The sequence below is a fragment of the Nelumbo nucifera genome, chromosome 5 (genome assembly GCF_055504915.1).
Source record: "Nelumbo nucifera cultivar China Antique chromosome 5, China Antique-T2T, whole genome shotgun sequence".
Lineage (NCBI taxonomy): Eukaryota > Viridiplantae > Streptophyta > Magnoliopsida > Proteales > Nelumbonaceae > Nelumbo > Nelumbo nucifera.
This window is the reverse complement of record NC_142653.1, coordinates 9,621,990-9,640,883: the sequence shown is the minus strand read 5'-3', so window position 1 is coordinate 9,640,883 and position 18,894 is coordinate 9,621,990. Positions and strand designations below refer to the sequence as shown.

General features: G+C 39.3%; 1 protein-coding gene across 7 annotated transcripts in view; it reads right to left on the bottom strand.

Moving 5' to 3' along the window:
• The window catches only part of LOC104607111 (cyclase-like protein 2), a 31,950-nt gene that overhangs the window by 8,451 nt on the left and 4,605 nt on the right, over window positions 1-18,894 (bottom strand). For all 7 annotated transcript variants that reach the window (XR_016076599.1, XR_016076600.1, XM_088888699.1 and 4 more), the window contains exons 2-5: window positions 16,405-16,449; window positions 10,931-11,003; window positions 2,881-2,978; window positions 1,572-1,642 (exon numbers count right to left, since the gene is read on the bottom strand). Coding sequence is in view for 5 of the 7 variants with exons in the window: in XM_088888699.1 (XP_088744825.1) it covers window positions 1,572-1,642; window positions 2,881-2,978; window positions 10,931-11,003; window positions 16,405-16,449 (287 nt within the window). In the remaining 2 variants the exon portion in view is untranslated. The remainder of the gene's footprint in view (window positions 1-1,571; window positions 1,643-2,880; window positions 2,979-10,930; window positions 11,004-16,404; window positions 16,450-18,894) is intronic.

Genomic DNA, 18,894 nt, shown 5'->3' with positions numbered 1-18,894 from the left:
AGGCCAGCCAGCCCAACTTAACAGAAATTAGAAACTTCTAATAACAGAAATTAGAAACTACTAATAAAAGAAATTAGAAACAACTAGGTGTGGGTATGAAACCACACACACTAGAGCCTGAGTGTGGGTATGGAACCCCACACTCGTGGCTAACCAACTATTTCTTCATTTTTATTTATTTTAAGTAAACTTATTTTTCAAAAAAAAGACTGTTAACTAAAAAATTTTGGGGATTTGGGTTCCCATGGGGAATCCATCCCCACCGGGGATCGGAGATGGAGGACAACTTTTACCCCGTTAGGGATCGGGGTCGGGGACAGGGATTTATTCCAAAATCAGGATCAGGGATGGGGAGTGGCTGATCTAAACATTCAAAAAGGCCTATTAGATAAAGAACACTTGTTTAAATCACTAGAGAGATGAACTCAAGGAAAAGTTTTTATCAAACATCAGTGCAATCAAAGCATCGAATAGTCAATTGAGGGCCATATTGACTGTACCATTCACTAGTTAATACCTGTGATATGGTCAACAAAGATAACTTAAGCATCAACAAGGTCAATTAACAAGCAGTAGACCATAAATCTATTTTCAGCATTTTTATTTTCGCTTGTGTTTATTTCTATCAATTTAAAATAGTATTATATATATGCATCTATATTGTCATATTGATTTGAACTCAGTAAACTGTAGAGTGTTTGGGATAGCATGTTGTAATACAAAGTAGAAAAAATGGGTGAGGGTATATCAAAAAGAAACAAGGCATAAAATAGAAAGATGAAGTTCTCATGTCTTTCTTCCCGTAATGAGTTCATTAGAGAATGTGCCATGACCAATGACCACCGCTCCAAGCTCTCTTTGAAACAGAAAAACTATCCTTCCCTATCTCAGACCATCCAGTCTCTCTCTATTTTTGCAAAAGAGGGACATGTATGCTAAATGTTTTATATCATATCTGCAGATTTGATTCCTTGGAAAGTTAGGATGATGGTGAGACAAATACAATCCTTAGGTACCATATTGAATAGCTCATTCAACTGGGTGCCTAGAAGTGCTAACAGACTAGCAGACTCTTTTAGCCAGGGCAGTAGTGGCAAGGAATCAGCAAATGGGGATGTTCAGGGCTGGGTTGTAATCTGTAATTTTCTGCTTTGCTGTAATTAGAGATCTGTGAGCATAGGTGCTGGTAATATATTATCATTGAAGTCCTTTCTACTAGTTTTAGCTTGCTGCTTTGTTTTTGAGCATTGACACGGTTCCCTTTAAAAAAAAGTTCATCATTTCTCATAAAAAAAAATATCATATCTAGTCTCACAATTGGATGGGTACAACTGAGGTGGGATTGAGTAATTTAAAGGCTTCAAATCAGGTACCCAACTTGCATCTAACAGACACAGACACACAAACACACAGAACTTTGCATCATTGTTAGCACATCTTATTTAGCGGTCAACTTGTCAATCCCTGTGTACCCAAATAGTTCACACATTGCACGGAGGACAAATTGATTGATCAAAGTCCTGCTTATCAGCAATCGACATTTTGCAATTCATTTTGAATAAGCCGCTTACCCTGCTTTCCAGGAAAACAAGATGAGAAGGAATCAAATCATCATATGCTGCAGCAGATAGGTAATCGACTCCTGCATGTTGGAACAAATAAATTAATCATCAATACTTATTTGGAAAAATAAGAACCCGAAAGTGCAATTGTAATAAACACAGAACTTTGAATAGAGCTCTACTGGTTCAAAAAGGATGTTGCTGGGAGAGAATTTCAAACTTTATGTGCATAAATAGTAGGCCATGATTGCATATAAGACAGATATGCTGGAGCCTATTTTACCATTCATAAGAAGATCCAATGAGAAAAATTAGGATAATGTATTAGTTCATGAATCAGTAATTAAAATTTATTAAAATATATAATAATGTAAACTCATGCAACCAACCCCACAAGGTTTAGATGATGATGATTATGACAATGTCAATATATAATAATATTAACATTTGAATATTTAAGGCTTAAGACATGAGGATGAACCACATACAATAATATGATCACAAAAATCAAACCTAACCATGAATAGACTTTGGAATGTTTGAACACACCTAGTCAATTTCTTGCCAGCTTCTTTCTTTGGCAGTTTTGCATTTGGCATTCATGTTACTTATCAATAGACAAATGAAATATCATAAAACTTTTAAGAATTGATGCTTAAAGAGGGCAATTTGAACCAGCTTACAGATTCTAACTCATGTGATAGGGGCACTCCATGTGTCCAAAGTGTATTGTGTTAGCATTTATCTCTAGACATATTAACACCTCCATTAAGTTCATAGAGTGATGGATGCTCTCCTCTATCTATCATCCAGACCAGTATAACCTGAGAGCCTCTCTCTACCATGATTCTAGCATAACCTAAAGATCATGCCAGCCACGATCCCCTCAAGAGTGACAAAAGCTCAGCCATATGCAACTCATCATAACCATCATGTAAGCATTGTTTTTTTATTTTTTTCAAAAAAGAAAATAAGATGACAAAAAATGCTCTAAAGGCACCAAGCTGAACATGCATGGAGTACTGCTCTTTTTGTGATTCTCTAGATATGAGCATTAAATTACCACTTGTTCTTTCTCAAGTAGGACATAGTTACCACAATGGAATAGCAACACTTTAGTAGCACTTTAGCTCTACCATAAAGCCAAAGGAAATTATCTGAAGCAATTTCGTTGCTACTTCACAGCAATGACCACTGTACATTGTCATGCCATATGGGAAATATTTCATTATATCTACTAAATAAGCTACTAATTACCATCTACTGGAACATGCAAAGACCCCAATCTTTTCAAAATTATGATGTTTATTGATCTTACCAACAAGTTTGATATCAGTGTTCTCAACCAACCATTTTGCACCATCCTTCATAAATCCAACATAGCTTGTATCAAACTCCTTTTTCCACATTAATCCCCTGAGATAAACAATATTTGGTTACATGGAATGTTATGCAATTGCATCTAGAGAATACTGCTACCTAAGAAAGCAGAATACCTTGTCCATTTTATTGCCAAGTTATTGGTTAGCTAACCAAACCTTCAAACATATAGCATTTGAATATTGTGATTTTACCAAGACCTAAATTAATACTTACCGAATTTGTCACATAGTACTACTAGTACTAGTAATTGTACTAATAATAGTACTAGAAATAGTAGTAGTAGTAGTAATAATAATAATAATAATGACGGTGGTGATTATCATAATCATTATCACCATCATCATTGGTGGAACTGTACTTGCAACAAGATTTGATGGTGAGATGATAGAAGGAAGGGTTTGAGCAGATGTATTCTGGAAATTTCAGGACAAACAAGAGAGGAACAGCAAAACAAGGGACATTAGGATCAGGTTTCTAGCAATATAATGAATTAAGTGCAACACGAAGAAAAAGGATAAAAGAGATGATGTACAATATCAATTTATATCCAAAAGTAATAGAAACCTCAAATTCCAATTGTGACAAATGATCCAAAGAGCCTCTTCTTTGCTATTGTTTCCTATGTAGGCTGTTTGGAAAGGAATGCCACCACCCAAAATAAGGCCATTCTGTTGGGAGGTACTACATATGAAAACCAACATTTGTTATAATTTGCAAAAGAGTGCCAAATTGGTCTCACCTAACATGTACTTTTTTTATATAAAGCAAGTTGTGGAATTACCTTTCATTTACTAGGGCGTAATTTACTGTTCCCTCCAGCTAATATGAGTGCATGTGATAGGGAGATTCATATGATGAACTCTCTAAAGGCCTTCCATCATTAGCATGAGGATGAGTCCTTCAGTAATGAGGAAACACACCAGAAAATGGGCTATCCATTTGCTGTTGGGCTTGTCTGAGTGTTTCATAAGATGATAGGGGTGTCATAGACCGATGTAGGAGGGGCTTCACCAGAAAATGGGAACTCTCTCACGGTACCTTGGCGTTCACGAATATGATGGGTAAGCACTCACTGGACAGAAAGGTTTACCTGAAAACGGCTCTGAACCTTGTCTGACAGAGGCCAAAGGGAAAGCTCATATGATGAGTGAATATGATCCTTCACAGAAAGGTGGTGGGGTTATGCAGCTGAAACAGTTGGCTTCATGCACCCTATGTGATTTCCCACATTTCCAGAGACAACCCGTAGTCTCCGTCACTGAGAAAGGAGGGAAACCTCAGAGATGAATAAATGGGAATGGAACGTAGATTAAAATCCATATCTATGTAATGAACATGAATCAAATTAGGTTCTGGACTGATGTTTGCTCTCTTATCAGAAAATGGCAAACGAACAATTTGCAAAGCTACTTGATGACAACAAGCTGAAGGGCCCAAACTATGCCAACTGGTACAGGAACCTTATGTTGGTCTTAACCTCTGAAAAGTTGGATAAGGTAGCCAAGAATCCTGCCCCGGATCGTCCGGGAGATAGGGCTTCTGAGGCCCGGAGAAGAGAATACCAAGAATGGGAGGAGAAAAACTCCCTTGCCCGCTGCTATATCATTGCCTCCTTGGACAACCCAATACAGAGGCAGTTCAATCAGACCGAACTTGCCAAGGACGTATTGGACAGTCTCAAGACAATGTACGAAGAGCATAATCGTTCTACTCGGCAGAAGGTCTTGAAACAGTTCATGACCGCGCAGATGTCCAAGGGCCAACAAGTTCACAACCATTATCTTCGGATGATGGGTTATATCAACGAACTGGAGGCTCTTGGATCCGGGCTAGATCTGGTGACACAGATCGATGCGATTCTCAACTCTTTGCCTCCATCCTTTAATCCATCCATCATGAATTACAACATGAATAAGCTGAACGTCAGCTTGCAGGAACTCAACAATATGTTGCAGAGGGCCGAAGAATTGATTAAAAAGGATGAGCCCATTGCCATGCTTGTTGAAGCTGGGAAACCGGGCAAGAAAAGGAAGGCAAAGAGAAAGCCCCAGAAGAAGGCTGCCAAACCCAAGAAGCAGAATAAAGACAAAGCATCGGATGCCTGTCACTTCTGCAAGAAGACCGGCCACTGGAAAAGGAACTGTCCTGCCTACCTGGAATCCAAGAAAGGTAATTTCGAAACTTGTGTTATAGAAACCAATTTATTGGTAGCTTCTACGTCCTAATGTATTAATTCCGGGGCTTCAACTCATGCGTGTAACTCACTACAGGGGTTCAAGGTAAGCAGAAGGCTGAGTGAAGGAGAAGTTACGCTCTACTTGGGGACTGCTGCAACTGCTGCAGCCACGGCCATAGGAACCGTGGAGTTAAATTTTAGAGAATGAATTATTGTACTGAAAGATTGTCTTTATGTACAGAATTTAAGGAGAAATTTGATTTCTGTCTCAAAATTGTGTGCAGATGGTTATTCTGTCTTCTTTAGTAATACGATTACTATTAAAAGAAATAACACATTCATCGCATACGGGGAACTGGAGAACGGTCTCTATGTTCTACATCCTTCTCTAGAAACTAACATAACCGAAACTACGTCGGCTGAAATCCCCAAGAAAAGAGTCCGTGATACAGTTAACCCCACGTGCCTATGGCATTACCGACTTGGCCATATCGGTGTTGACCGAATCACAAGGATCGTAAAGGATGGTCCTTTGGATTTTCTAACTGTAGAAGATCTTCCCACTTGTTAGCCTTGCCTACAAGGTAAGATGACAAAACGGTCATTTAACGGTAAGCCTGAAAGATGTACAAGCACACTTGACCTTATACATAGTGATGTATGTGGTCCCCTGAGTGTTAGGACACGGAATCAACACGTGTATTTCATCACCTTTACAGATGATTTTTCACGATATGGTTACGTGTACCTAATGAGACACAAGTCTGAATCCTTTGAAAAGTTCAAGGAGTTCAGACAAGAGGTCGAGAAACAGTTAGGGAGAGAAATTAAAGCCCTTCGATCAGATCGAGGTGGCGAGTATCTCTCTGACGAATTTAGGGAGTACTTAAAGGACAATGGGATAGTATCACAATTGGCTCCTCCTGCTACACCACAACTTAACGGTGTTTCAGAGAGGAGGAATAGGACCTTATTAGATATGGTCCGGTCACTTCTCATACACTCAGAATTACCCACATCCTTTTGGGGTTACGCATTAGAGACTGCGATTTACGTGCTGAATCGGGTTCCAACCAAATCGGTTCCGAACACTCCATATGAACTTTGGACCGGAAAGAAACCAAGTGTCAGACACTTGAAGATTTGGGGTTGTCCAGCACACGTTAAAAGAATGAGTGCAGACAAGTTGGAATCCAAGACCAGTCGTTGCCTATTTGTAGGCTACCCAAAAGGTTCTGTGGGTTACCTATTCTATGACCCAAGTGAGCAGAAGGTGTTCTACAGCCGAAATGCACAATTCTTGGAAACCGATTACATCCTGGACACCCATCGTCAGGAAGTAGTTCTTGATGAGGAGAGTTCAAGAGTAGTGGGAGATGTCCCACAAGTTCCAGGTAGTGACCAACCTAGAAGATCCACTCGGGTATCCAGGCCACCAGTCCATTATGGTTATGACCAGGATAGTTACCTGGTGGAAACCTTGACTAGTGAGGAGGATCTCGTGACTTATGCGGAAGCTATGTTGGACATAGATTCCCAGAAGTGGGTGGAGGTCATGAGAGCTGAGATGGACTCAATGGAGACCAATGGAGTCTGGACTCTAGTAGATCCGCCCTCCGGGGTAAAAGCAATCGGTTGCAAATGGATTTACAAGAGGAAGAAGGGCCCCGATGGTAGAGTTGAGACCTTCAAAGCTCGTCTGGTGGCGAAAGGGTACACTCAGAAAGAGGGCATCGATTATGAAGAAACCTTTTCGCCTGTGGCCATGAATCCATTAGGATCCTGCTAGCTGTAGCAACATGCCATGATTATGAGATTTGGCAGATGGATGTCAAAACTGCATTCTTGAATGGAGATCTTGCTGAAGATATCTATATGCAGCAACCGCAAGGCTTCATTGCTGTAGGTCAGGAACACATGGTATGTAAACTTAATAGATCCATTTATGGACTTAAGCAAGCTTCTAGAAGTTGGAACATCCGTTTTGACTATGCTTTCAAATCGTTTGACTTCAAACAGAATCTGGATGAACCCTGTGTCTACAGGAAGTACAGTGGGGATAAGGATACCTTCTTGGTTCTGTATGTAGATGACATTCTACTCATTGAGAATGATGTAGGAATGTTAAATACGGTGAAAGTATGGCTTTCATAGCAATTCTCCATGAAAGATCTTGGAAAAGCCTCCTATATACTGGGTCTTCGACTCTATAGAGATAGATCGAAGCGGATAATAGGATTATCCCAATCTGCTTACATTGACAAAATAGTCAAAAGATACAGCATGGAGAACTCCAATAAAGGAAATGTTCATTTCAGGCACGGAGTCACTCTCTCCAAAAAGATGTCTCCCAAGACCTCTGAGGAGATTGAGGGCATGAAGGACGTTCCCTATGCCTCTGCCATATAGAGCATCATATATGTCATGTTGTGCACTCGTCCTGACATTGCTCAGGCAGTGAGTGTGGTAAGCAGATTCCAGGACAACCTAGTGCAGGAGCACTGGACTGCTGTGAAAAATATACTTAAGTACCTTCGAAGGACAAAAGAGTTTTGTCTGGTATTCGATGGTAACTCACTACAGATCCAAGGGTATACCGATGCCGATTTCCAGTCGGATCCAGATGATAGAAAGTCTACATCTGGATATGTTTTCACGATAGGATCGTGTGTTGTTTCCTGAATGTCAGCAAACAAGGGTCCTGAGTAGCAAATTAACAGTCAACAACCCAAGCCAAACGCATTGCCACAAGTGAGGCTACCTTATGAATGAAGGTGTTCATTCCTGAACTTGGAATTCAGCACATCACCCATTCCATTGTTGTATGACAACACTGGACCTTCGGGAGGATGATGTTAAGAGGTAGCATCAGCAGAAAATGTAACAGACCCATTGACGAAGCCACTATCACAGAAAGTGTTTGAGAAACACGTGGAAAGCATGGGACTCCGGCTTGTACCTGATTGGACCTAAGTGCAAGTGGGAGTTGTTGGACAGTTTTGTATGCCCTTAGCTTCAATCAGAATGATGTACATTATGAGTTTATTGTAAATGAATAAAAGTACATATTTGATTCATGTTCCCTTGGTATGTTTCTGTGTAATACCCTTAAACTGGACACTTAATGAGACTCGTGTTAGTTTAGAATGTTCACAGCCAATGGGTCGGTCTGGGGAGACCTATCCTGATAAGGCTGACACTAATGTGCCACCAAGTCGGTTGGGGTGGTCTGTCTCAGCTGCCAGGGTGAGACCCTAGGCACATGCAGTGTAGGATCAATTGAATCTTTGAACCGGACCAGATTTCCAATATTGCCCTAGACCTTGGAGATTAATGGGCAAAACTGGAAAGTTACACCCGATCCCTAGACTCGATTATGATACTGCACTAGGTGTCGGATTGGACTGTTTTTGATGTACCAATCAGTGAGATCCTTAGCGGGGGTCAAAACCTGGGTATGTTGGGACAGTCTGAGAATTCATCTGAGTGGGTGATCATAGTGACAGGATCAGCCCCTTTGTCGGACAAAGGTAATGATCGGGGATGCACTCTCTCTGATGGAAACCAAGACTGCCGGCAGCCGATTTCAATCGTTGAGATTTGTTTGCAAAATGTATTTTATATGATATATAAAAGTATACATATTATGGTTTCTAAAATGTTTGCAAAAGGTTTTAATTCCCGGGATCCATATAAGTAGAGAGTGCAACACTGTTCCTTGCAACCGAGGGAGAGGTCCTCTCTTGTCGGGCAGTGTTGGATCATTATGGGCTGAGAGGTTGAGTGCAAGACCATTGAGGATAATACCTGATGGGCTAATCTTGCATTTGCCCACAGTCCCTGGGTGTTACAAGGTGGCTTGGCCCAGGGACCACTTAGGGCAAGTGTTGGGCCCATAGAGCCCATTTGATGGGTTTCAGGGGGTGCACTGTCCGTAACAGTGTATTCGGCCAGGCCTTGTAACAAAGGCTAGGCTGAACCCATGTGGCTGATGTGTAGATCAATGCTTGGGTCCCACGCTGTACAAGGAAGCCCAACTAGGCAGCAGTTAGGAAGGCTAAGTGAGCACATAACTTTATTGGGTCTAAAGCCCATTTCGAACTGGGCTAATTTAATGAGTTAAATATGGGGCGAATTCTGAGATGGATCAGTAGATAGGATAGAGTCTTAACCCTATCCACTCAGAGAGTCCAGATCTGAATGTGATTCAGATCTGGAAACCTCCTAATGAGATTAGGAGAAGGCTGATCTAATCTGCAGATAAGATAAGGGTTTATCCTTATCACCTAAATGGATGTCAGATCAAAATATGATTTGGATCAGCAACTCCTAATGGGATTAGGAGCTGATCCTTTAGGGTTACAAAAGAAGGAAGGGGCGGCAGCCTTTAGAAGACACATATTCACATCCCCTTTAGAGCTGAAATCACAGAAGAAAGAATTAAGCAACCCTGCATAATTCTTTCTTGCCGCCTCCTTCTTCTTGCCGCCTACCTTGCCAGTTCGACCTCCAGTTCAGTGGGAGAAGTCAAGATTTGATCTTGATATCAGTTCTTTGTGAAAGGACTGATAGGAAGCTGTGCTCACGTGCCATCCTGCTATTTCTTGCGAAGGACTAGGTTCTTGGAGAAGAACTCTGCTGATTCTGCTCCATCCTGCACTGCGCCATCTTCAGTGGGAGCAGTCTTTGGATCCTTCCTTGGGCATGAACACCTCCATTGGGAGATATTACTTCTCCGTATCAGGTATAATTCTCTCCTACTGCTTTTGTTCACATCTGGTTCAGTTTATGGTTCAAGATTGATCCTTGAAAATATGATTTTCTAAATAGGGAATTCGATTCCCAGTTGAAAGGGAGAGAAATTTTTTGAAATTCGCCCACCTTATTCCGCTAGGAGAATTTTTTGAAATTCTCCTATCCATTTGTATCTGAAATTTGAGAAGCTTTCTTTCTATTTTTGTGCAGGTGGCCTCTTAACTGACTTGGGAATCCTATTTCAAGACTCCTTTCTCTACTTGGGGAAAGAGGCAAGATCATGTGAACGTGTACTAGAGCTGCAATATTATAGATCTGGTGGGGAGAGGAATATGAGAAAATTTAAAGGCTATCACAAACCAAGGGCACTCTGATAGAAAGTATCCTTGTGAGAGTTGCAAATTGGGTAGAAGCGATACCATTATTTGCAGTGTCCTCATCAGACGATATTTTTAGGTGGCAGATTGTGGCTTCCTCTTCCTTGATTAGAGCCCACGAGGTTTCCATTTTGGTCTCCTCAAATTCATGGTTTTGATGGATGCAATTTGGGTAACCTAGGGTTATGAGGAATTGGGGGAGTTTTCAGGAATCATCATGGTATGATCCCATGTACAAGTATGATCCTATGTAATTACATGATTTCAGTTATGTTCTCTGGACGTATAGCAGAGGGGGACTCCACAAGGGCTGAATTATTGGCAATAGGGATAGAAGCTGGCAAATTCTCTAGACTTCTTAAACTCAGTGGTAGGAGACTTAAGATGGTAGTTGGATGGATGAAGAATAGCTTTACAGGGTCCTGGAAATACAGATATGAGACTTAAGTTGTATCTTTAGCTAGTGAGCTAAGAGCCCAAGGGAATGAATTGTAATGAACAATGAAATATTGTGATAGGTAGCTGATGCTCTAGCCTATACCTATCCTCTCCACCATTAATTCATTCTTTCATCGTAACCAATAAAATTTCTATTCGTTAATGATCCAAAAGGTAGAAAAAAAAACAAGATTCATAACAAGCCTGAAAAAGCCTTGCATAAAATACAGATTCCATACCTGTCAGTGTTTAGCGTTCTGAATAGTACCCGACGTACACCTCTAGGAATGTTTAAGGATTTCATAACTTCAGCTGTAAACGATGGAAACTTTTAACAACTGATTCAGTCCACAAGAATGATGAATCAGAGTTGAATCATAGAAATAATAAGCGGATCTGAAATAAATACAGACTTTAATTGGTTTCCATTCTAAAATTTCACCATGAGCTTAACCAATGTTACCTAGACTCCATTTCTCACATTACAGAAAACAAAGAATGAAAGTAAATAATGGTATGTTTTTATGCATCATTGACATACCATTTTCTTGCGTTATTGATTGATAAAAATAAGTCATTAAATTGTATAAATTCTGTAATACAGAATTTTTAATCAGATACTGGTCTACAATTTAAACCATATTATGGACAGCATTTTTTGTATGAGTAATGGACAGCATCTTTTTTGAGTGTTTATTATGGACAGTATTTTGGACCAATATACATTATACACAAATTTTCCTACAGCCACAACCTCTCTAGGTCATCTTAAGTTGATATTCAATACATTCACTGCCACCCAATTCCAGCTTTTCTGGATTTTCTTCAGTGACTTGGCTATGGAATGTGAGAGGCGGTCAGAAAGATGAATAATCATCTGCTTATGGAAGAAATTGAAGAATTTCAGGGACATCCTACAAGATCAATTTGTTGCAAATAATTTGACTTTATTATTATTATGGTTCCGAAAGTAACTGTTTCCAACTAGTCCTATAATAATGCAAACTGCCAGCAGTAATTCATTGAATTGGTTAGGTACAAAGTACTAATACCCCCCACCCCCATCATCCACTTAAAGGATTAATTTTAGGATAGGAACTTCCCCATCATAACAGGTTGTTCAGAAGGATGTCCTGTTAAAGGTTCTGCTTTTCCCAGATACTCGGGGATACTCAGGTTCAAATACCCATACCAGTATCATAAGTTCAAAAAACACTAGTTTTCTTGAAGACCCAACCCCTTTATAAGAAGAAATAAGAATGAAATAACACTCACCGCCTTCTACAATGCATCTTCCTAGTAATATTGTGTATTTCTAATGATAAAAAAAAAAAAAAAAAATTGTGCATTTCCCTCCCAATGAAACTAAAGGATCTGTGTCTCTGATCTTTTTGACCCCTTAATCTTTTAGACTCAGTGCCACAAATGTTGCATTTGTACTTTGGTGAAGGATATTTAATTTGGGCATAGAATTCCTCCCCCACCATCAATAAGTCTACTCAAACTATATCCCAGAATTTCTGTAAGTTTCTAAAGTATAGCTGTCAGGGCCTGGGGCTAGGGCTGTCAATGGGTTGGGTCCAATGTTTTGAAAATCGTAATTGTATCGTAAATCGTAGAGAAAGTTGAATTGAATCGAATCGTGAATCATGTTGTAAATCATAAGATTATTTCTATTTTATACAAACTTGTAAAAAAATAAATACAGATATATTAAAAGGTTAAATATATATAGGAAAGTGATTTTACCCTATTTTTTATCTATATCTACCATATATGTACTTGAAACAATAGAATTTACCACTTATACAATAGAAGCCTAAGAGTGATATAATCAAGTTTGACTTGAAAATCAAACAAATCTAAATACAATGGCCCTTTAACTTACATATGATAGAAAATAAACTCAATTTCTAGTCTTGAATCATGTAAATAAGTCATTTTCTAGAAGGGCTTTAAAAAAAGTCTCCCATGGCAAAACTAAACATAAACAAAAAAAGTAGAGAACTAATTCTTAATTGAATTTATTTGAATTGTAGTGAATCGTAAAAATCATAAGATTTATGAATCAAATCATAGGATTCAAACAAAAATTACGATTTTTGTAGAAAAGGATTCAGACATAAGATGGCATAAGATTCGAATCGAAACCCTTGGGATTCATGATTCAAATCGTGAATTGAATCGTAAATCATAAGATTTTGCCAACATTGGTCAGGTCTGGGTAGGGTCTAGATAGAACCAGTCCTGAACCAATTATTAATTGGGACAAAATAATGGACCCAGAACCATTCAGATTAATAGCTAGGTCCTATCAGGTCTTACAAGATAGACTCGATTATTCTGAAAACTATATTCGTTCATTTAAATGATAACTTAAAACATAAATTTTGATAATACAATCTTAATAAAAATTATAGTCAAATCCTAAATTGTTTATATGTTAATAAATTAAACATTTATAACTAATATTATCTTATACATTATCTGTCAAATTTACAATTGCAGACATGAAATATAATAGAAATTATAATAAAATTAGGAAAACATTATATGTTACATGCTGGACCAATACGCCAAAAGTCTTAAGACTGATGGAACATGTCAAGCCAAGCATTTTTAACATTTTAGGACCGTAACATACCACCGCACTTCTGCAACCAACGACCCAACGGCTTCACTCTAGGCAGCTCTCACTCTAGCTATAGGTAGCCCTTTTCACAATGGCTCTCACTCTGGCGGTAGGTAGCTCTTCCACGATGGCTCACACTTTGGTGGGTAGCCCTTTCCCTGTGGTGGATTTTACTCTACTACAGGTAGCCCTTTCCATGATGGCTTTCACTCTACTTCAGGAAGCCCTTTCCATGACAGCTTTTACTCTACTCTAGGTAGCCCTCTTTTACATGCCTTAGGAGAACTCACCCCTAAAAGCTAGCTGTTAGAGGGAGGGAACCCAGACACATATACACCCCACAACAGCATCCCATACTACCGATGTGGGACCAACAGATCATAACATTCCACCACGCTCCGCAGGCTGGCTTTGCACTAGTCCACCTAGTCCCGGCTGAACACTGCAATACCAACGTCACCACCTGCGCCGCACGATCGCAACTGGGAGGCATAGTGTAGGCTCTGATACCATCTGTTATGTGCCTTAGGAGAATTCACCCCTAAAAGCTAGCTGTTAGAGGGAGGGAACCCAGACACATATACACCCCACAACAGCATCCCATACTAGCGATGTGGGACCAATAGATCGTGACACCCTCTCCATGATTCAAACTTTAGACGTGGTGGTAGCCTGGTAGGCTCTGATACTAGATCTATTTGGAACAACCTAACTCTAGAACTTCCAGAAGGAAGCTCAGCCTTCGCTCCTGCATAGAGAACATAAGAACGATTAAGAGAAGAAGAGAGAGGAAAGAAGAGGAAGAGGAGAAGGAGAAGAGAGAAGATAGGGAGGGAACATTAGCTCAATTAGGGTTCGTGACCCTCATTCCACTATCAACTGCCTTATATAGGCTTGTACAAAATATCTCCATAACAGAATTAGTTATCCTTTGTCTTATTGAGTGGATGATGTGGCTTCCTAATGTAAAATTTGATGTGTTGCCAAGGAAGCTCCCCTGCATTCACGTTGCGTGTAGTGCTCATGTTGGGGTTGGGCTCACGTACCAAACTGTCCATAATGGGCCTAGACCCAAGAGTGTTTCCAACAACACCCTCCCCTTCAAAATAGACCTTGTCCTCAAGGTCTATCTCAGGAAACTCCTGATGAAACTTTTTTCATGCTTCCCAAGTCACCTCCTCCTTTGGAAAATTAGTCCACTGCACCAAAACCTCTTTGGTAACCTGCTTGCCTTGTTGAGTCCAATGAATCTCTAGAATCTTGCAAGGGTGCAATTGCACCTGGCCTTCATCGTTGAAGTGAGGAAGAATCGGGCTTGAGGACGTGGCTGGGCCAATGTGCTTCTTGAGTAATGAGACTTGAAAGACAAGGTGGAGTTTGGAGGTCACTAGAAGCTCAAGCTAGTAGGCCACCTTCCCTACCCTCTCAATAATGCAAAAGGTTCCATGATATTTTGGGGCTAGCTTTTGCCAATGTGCTTGACCAATACGCCAAAAGCCTTGAGACTGATTGAATGCGTCAAGCCAAGCACTTTAACATTTTAGGATCATAACATTATATAGTTAATAAAATAATAACCAGAGCTGACATAATTTGTTCGGTTCAGTTTGGGCAGTCGGGCAGAACCAACCCATTGACAGCCCTACCAGAGGCCTTCTCACCATGTGCAGAATTTGGAGATACACAACTTCATCATCATCAACTGGCCTCTTGAGCCAATCTGCATACCAGATGTGAATGAAATTCACCCAAACTGGTTCAGGGTGGAAAGAGGATTGTTCAAGTTAAAGATATCTAGAAATTAGCATTTCATATCTCAAGTCTCAATCTCATCCATTGACTTGGATCCAAGAAATTGGATTGGAGGGTGACAAGCACTAGTGATGTGGTAAACGAATAATAATAATTTTGTTCTCATACTTTTCTAGTTTTCTTTAAGCAAAAAAAAAAACCAAAGATTTTGGCTCCATGTCCATGATATCTCCTCATTCTCAAGCAGTAAAAATTCATCATTAACTTCATGTCTTGTCATTTTTCTGGTCCAGATTAACAACCCCATTTCCCTCTTTGCATCCAGGTCCTTAATTTTTTAATCCTTTCTTTCCGTATCTCCAACCCCTCCCCCAACTCCTCTTTGTTTCATTTTTCCGTTGCTCTTCTAGAGCTATTAGTTTGGTTCCAAATGCAAAACAAGCCTTCTCTTCATCATGAAATGAATTCCACCATGCTCCTTTTCAATGAAACCAGGGACCATAAAAACATAGTTTGGCTCTAACTTCTAACGAGGAAGGTACTCTCCTTCTGATGTAGAAAGGATGAAGAGTAGTCACCACTGCAACTCTTTTTAGGGATGGCAATTTTCCCCATCCCCACTGGTACCCGATCCGGGGTTGGGGATGGAGATTGCTTTGGTGGGGGCAGGGACGGGGATGGAGAATAAAGTCCTTGCCCTGCCTTGATATATATTATTCGTATTAAATATATAATATTATTTATATTTTAAAGTTTTCCTTTATTTTAAGTAAATGTGTTTTTCAAAAAATAATGCTAATTAAAAATTTTTGGGGATTCGGGTCCCCACGGGGAACCCGTCTCTGTCTGGGATCGGGAATGGAGGATAATTTTTATCCCTAGTGGGGATTGGGGTCAGGGATGGGGAATATGATCCCCACCCCAACCAGCCCCATTGCCATTTTTTTTTTTTTGATAAATAACCAGCCCCATTGCCATTCCTAACTCTTTTTATTTGTTTTCTGTTTTCTGCTTATTTCTTTTATTTACTGTTTAGCCCTTGTAAACATATGAATTTATACTTTTATCCCTCATAAGGGCTACCTTATAAACTGTACATATTTATCCCAAATATGATACTAACCTTTGGATCGGGATTGGTGACAGATTCTCCAACACCCTGTGCATCTGTTTATTCTCTTGTTTTGTTTTCACATGGACTGGTCAGTACAGTTCAGACTTTGGGCAGATTGATTATACCCAAGTTTAACACAAAAAAAAGAGGCATTCGCACACATGATTTTTTTCTTCCCAATTAAATAAGAAAAAGTTAATCTGAAGCAGATTTACCTGTAATGTTTTTATCCCTCGGAACATCCACCAATAGTGCAGGACCTGTTGAAGTCAATAGATCAAACATTCAGCAATATGAAATGAAAATGAGAGAGAAAGAGAGTCAACTTGGACACAGATGTATTTCTGAATCAGATGATGATAATGGAGTACTTAAATATTTAAAGATAACTAAAAAAGTGAAAATCAAACAACCCTTCCAAGCATGTCAAACTCAAATCCTCTTGCAGATGTTGGTAACTTGGTATACAGAGGAAAAAGGTTTATTAGTGATATAGGCCAGAAAGTGCAATGCTTTCTTTAAGATCTCTATCATTTCAGTAGAAGTTGCGGATAACTAATTCTGATGTATACTTTGTGAAGAAAAAGTAGAAGACACTGAAAGGTTTCAGCAAGAGAGAAAGAGAGAGAAGAAGAAAAGAGAGTGGGATGAGGCCAGAATTGAATAGGTCTGGCCGCCAACCCCTCTTTGAATTATATACTTAAAATAAAATAATGAAAGATTACAAGAATGCCCTTAGTAGGGCAGCTACTTTAAGTATCTGAACAGTCACAAATTCACAACTTAAAAAAAAAAAAAAAAAAAAAAAAAAAAAAAAAAAAACATAAACTAATGGGCCTAAAGCCCAATAACTTCCTAACTTGACAACTTAAAGATAAAAAATAAATGACTGGGCCCAATAACTTGAAATCAGCCCAACTCAACAATTTCCAATCTTTAAATATACAAACAATGAATTTTGTAAGAGAACGGGTATGATAAACAACAAGAGGGCAAAATGCCTCCAAGCTAGAGAGAGAGAAACTGTTGGAACTCCCCAAGCTCTCTCCTCATAAAAATCTCTGTTTCATAGACTTTGTCACTGAAGTAGATACAGATATGCTTTAGGTGAATTCTAATTTAAGTGCATTGTCATTTCTTTTGTGATTGGGACACTGATTTTAGTTATAAGTAGGATTCTTATTACCTTAAACATGTAATATCAAAAGCTTGAACATGCATAACTCTTTTCCCTCAAGGTAAGACTTGCATGGAGAGAGCTGAGAAGTCTATCCTTCAACCTAAAACACTGCAAGGTGGAATATCTTTTAACTCAAGCTGGAATTTCTTTGACAGATTGTTTATATGAGAAGTGAGAATTGCTTCACTTCTGATACCTCACAAAGAAAAGCCAAAACAAATGAAGCCAGAGGGTGGAGGTAGAGAGAGACTTATAGGTTTTGATTGGGTTGATAAGGAGTGAGGAGGGTCCATGGATGCTGCAACATCATAATCTGGAAATTTGGTCTTTGATGGATAGAGTGAACAACTTGTTCAGCTAGTTACATAGCTCTGCGAATTCTTAGCAGACAGCCTTAACAGATGTAGTTGACAGGGATGAATTCTATCGGGATACAGCTATTCCATGGATGAGGTAACTGAGGGGATTGATGGGTTTGGGGACCTAATAGGATAGGGTGAGACCCATATTAATTGTATCCTCCTTTTTTACCAGTTTTGTGCTTCTTGTCTTTTATTTGATCATTAATAATGAAATACATGATGATACAATGTTAACTTAAAGGAAGAATTACTTTTTTTAAGAAAAAGAAAGTTTATTAATAAGAAAGGAAGGGGGGCATAAACCTTACCCCTAAAGAACAATACAATAGAAAACGCATGCTTAAAAGTTAAAACTATAAAATGTAAAAATAATTTCAAGTAGAATACAATGGACGGTAGCCTTTATTTGGCCTTGTTGATTTACGCACCAGGGCCAAAGGCCTATTTAGGTCTTGATCCTTTTTAGAGTTGTGGCCCTTCTTCTTTTGGACAGAAATGAAACCATGATCAAGAGTGTAATCTTCTACAGTCACTTTTATCTGGTACCACAGTGTTCCCAGGGTCATTAGCCCCAGGATGAGCGTCAAAATCTTCAGTTTGAGATTCCATGCCAATGGTAACAGATAGAGTTTCCTTCCTTTTCTGCTTTGAAGTAGTATCCCGTTTAGCATTAAGACATTGAATCATAGCACTAAACCTTTTCAGTTCCTCTATGTTAAAAGCTCTGTAAACATTATCCCACTCATTCCCCTCGTAATTCCCATAACCTACTTATTTGTGTATGAAATAAAGGGTAGTTTCTCCTCAACCATCCAGAATCAATTAAAAGGCCATTATCTAACATTATTCCTATTATCACATGTGTCATTCACATAGATGAATCTAGAAATTGTGTCGATTAAACAGCTGGAAGGAGTTTCCCAGCTGTTGCCAGCTGTACTTCTGGATGTCGGTTATCTATTTTGTATAAATCTCCTCTTGGATATTGAATGAACATAGTGGATGTTTTTTCTCTTTATGGTATCAGAGCCACACTCTGATCCTGTCTCTCTGTTGCTTGCATGGCAACTGAAACTGATCCCTCTTCACCTTATTTTCTGCACCCATCAGAGAATCTAGGAGTGGTGCTCGTTTCAAGTCCTCTCACCGGCGAGAACTATTTG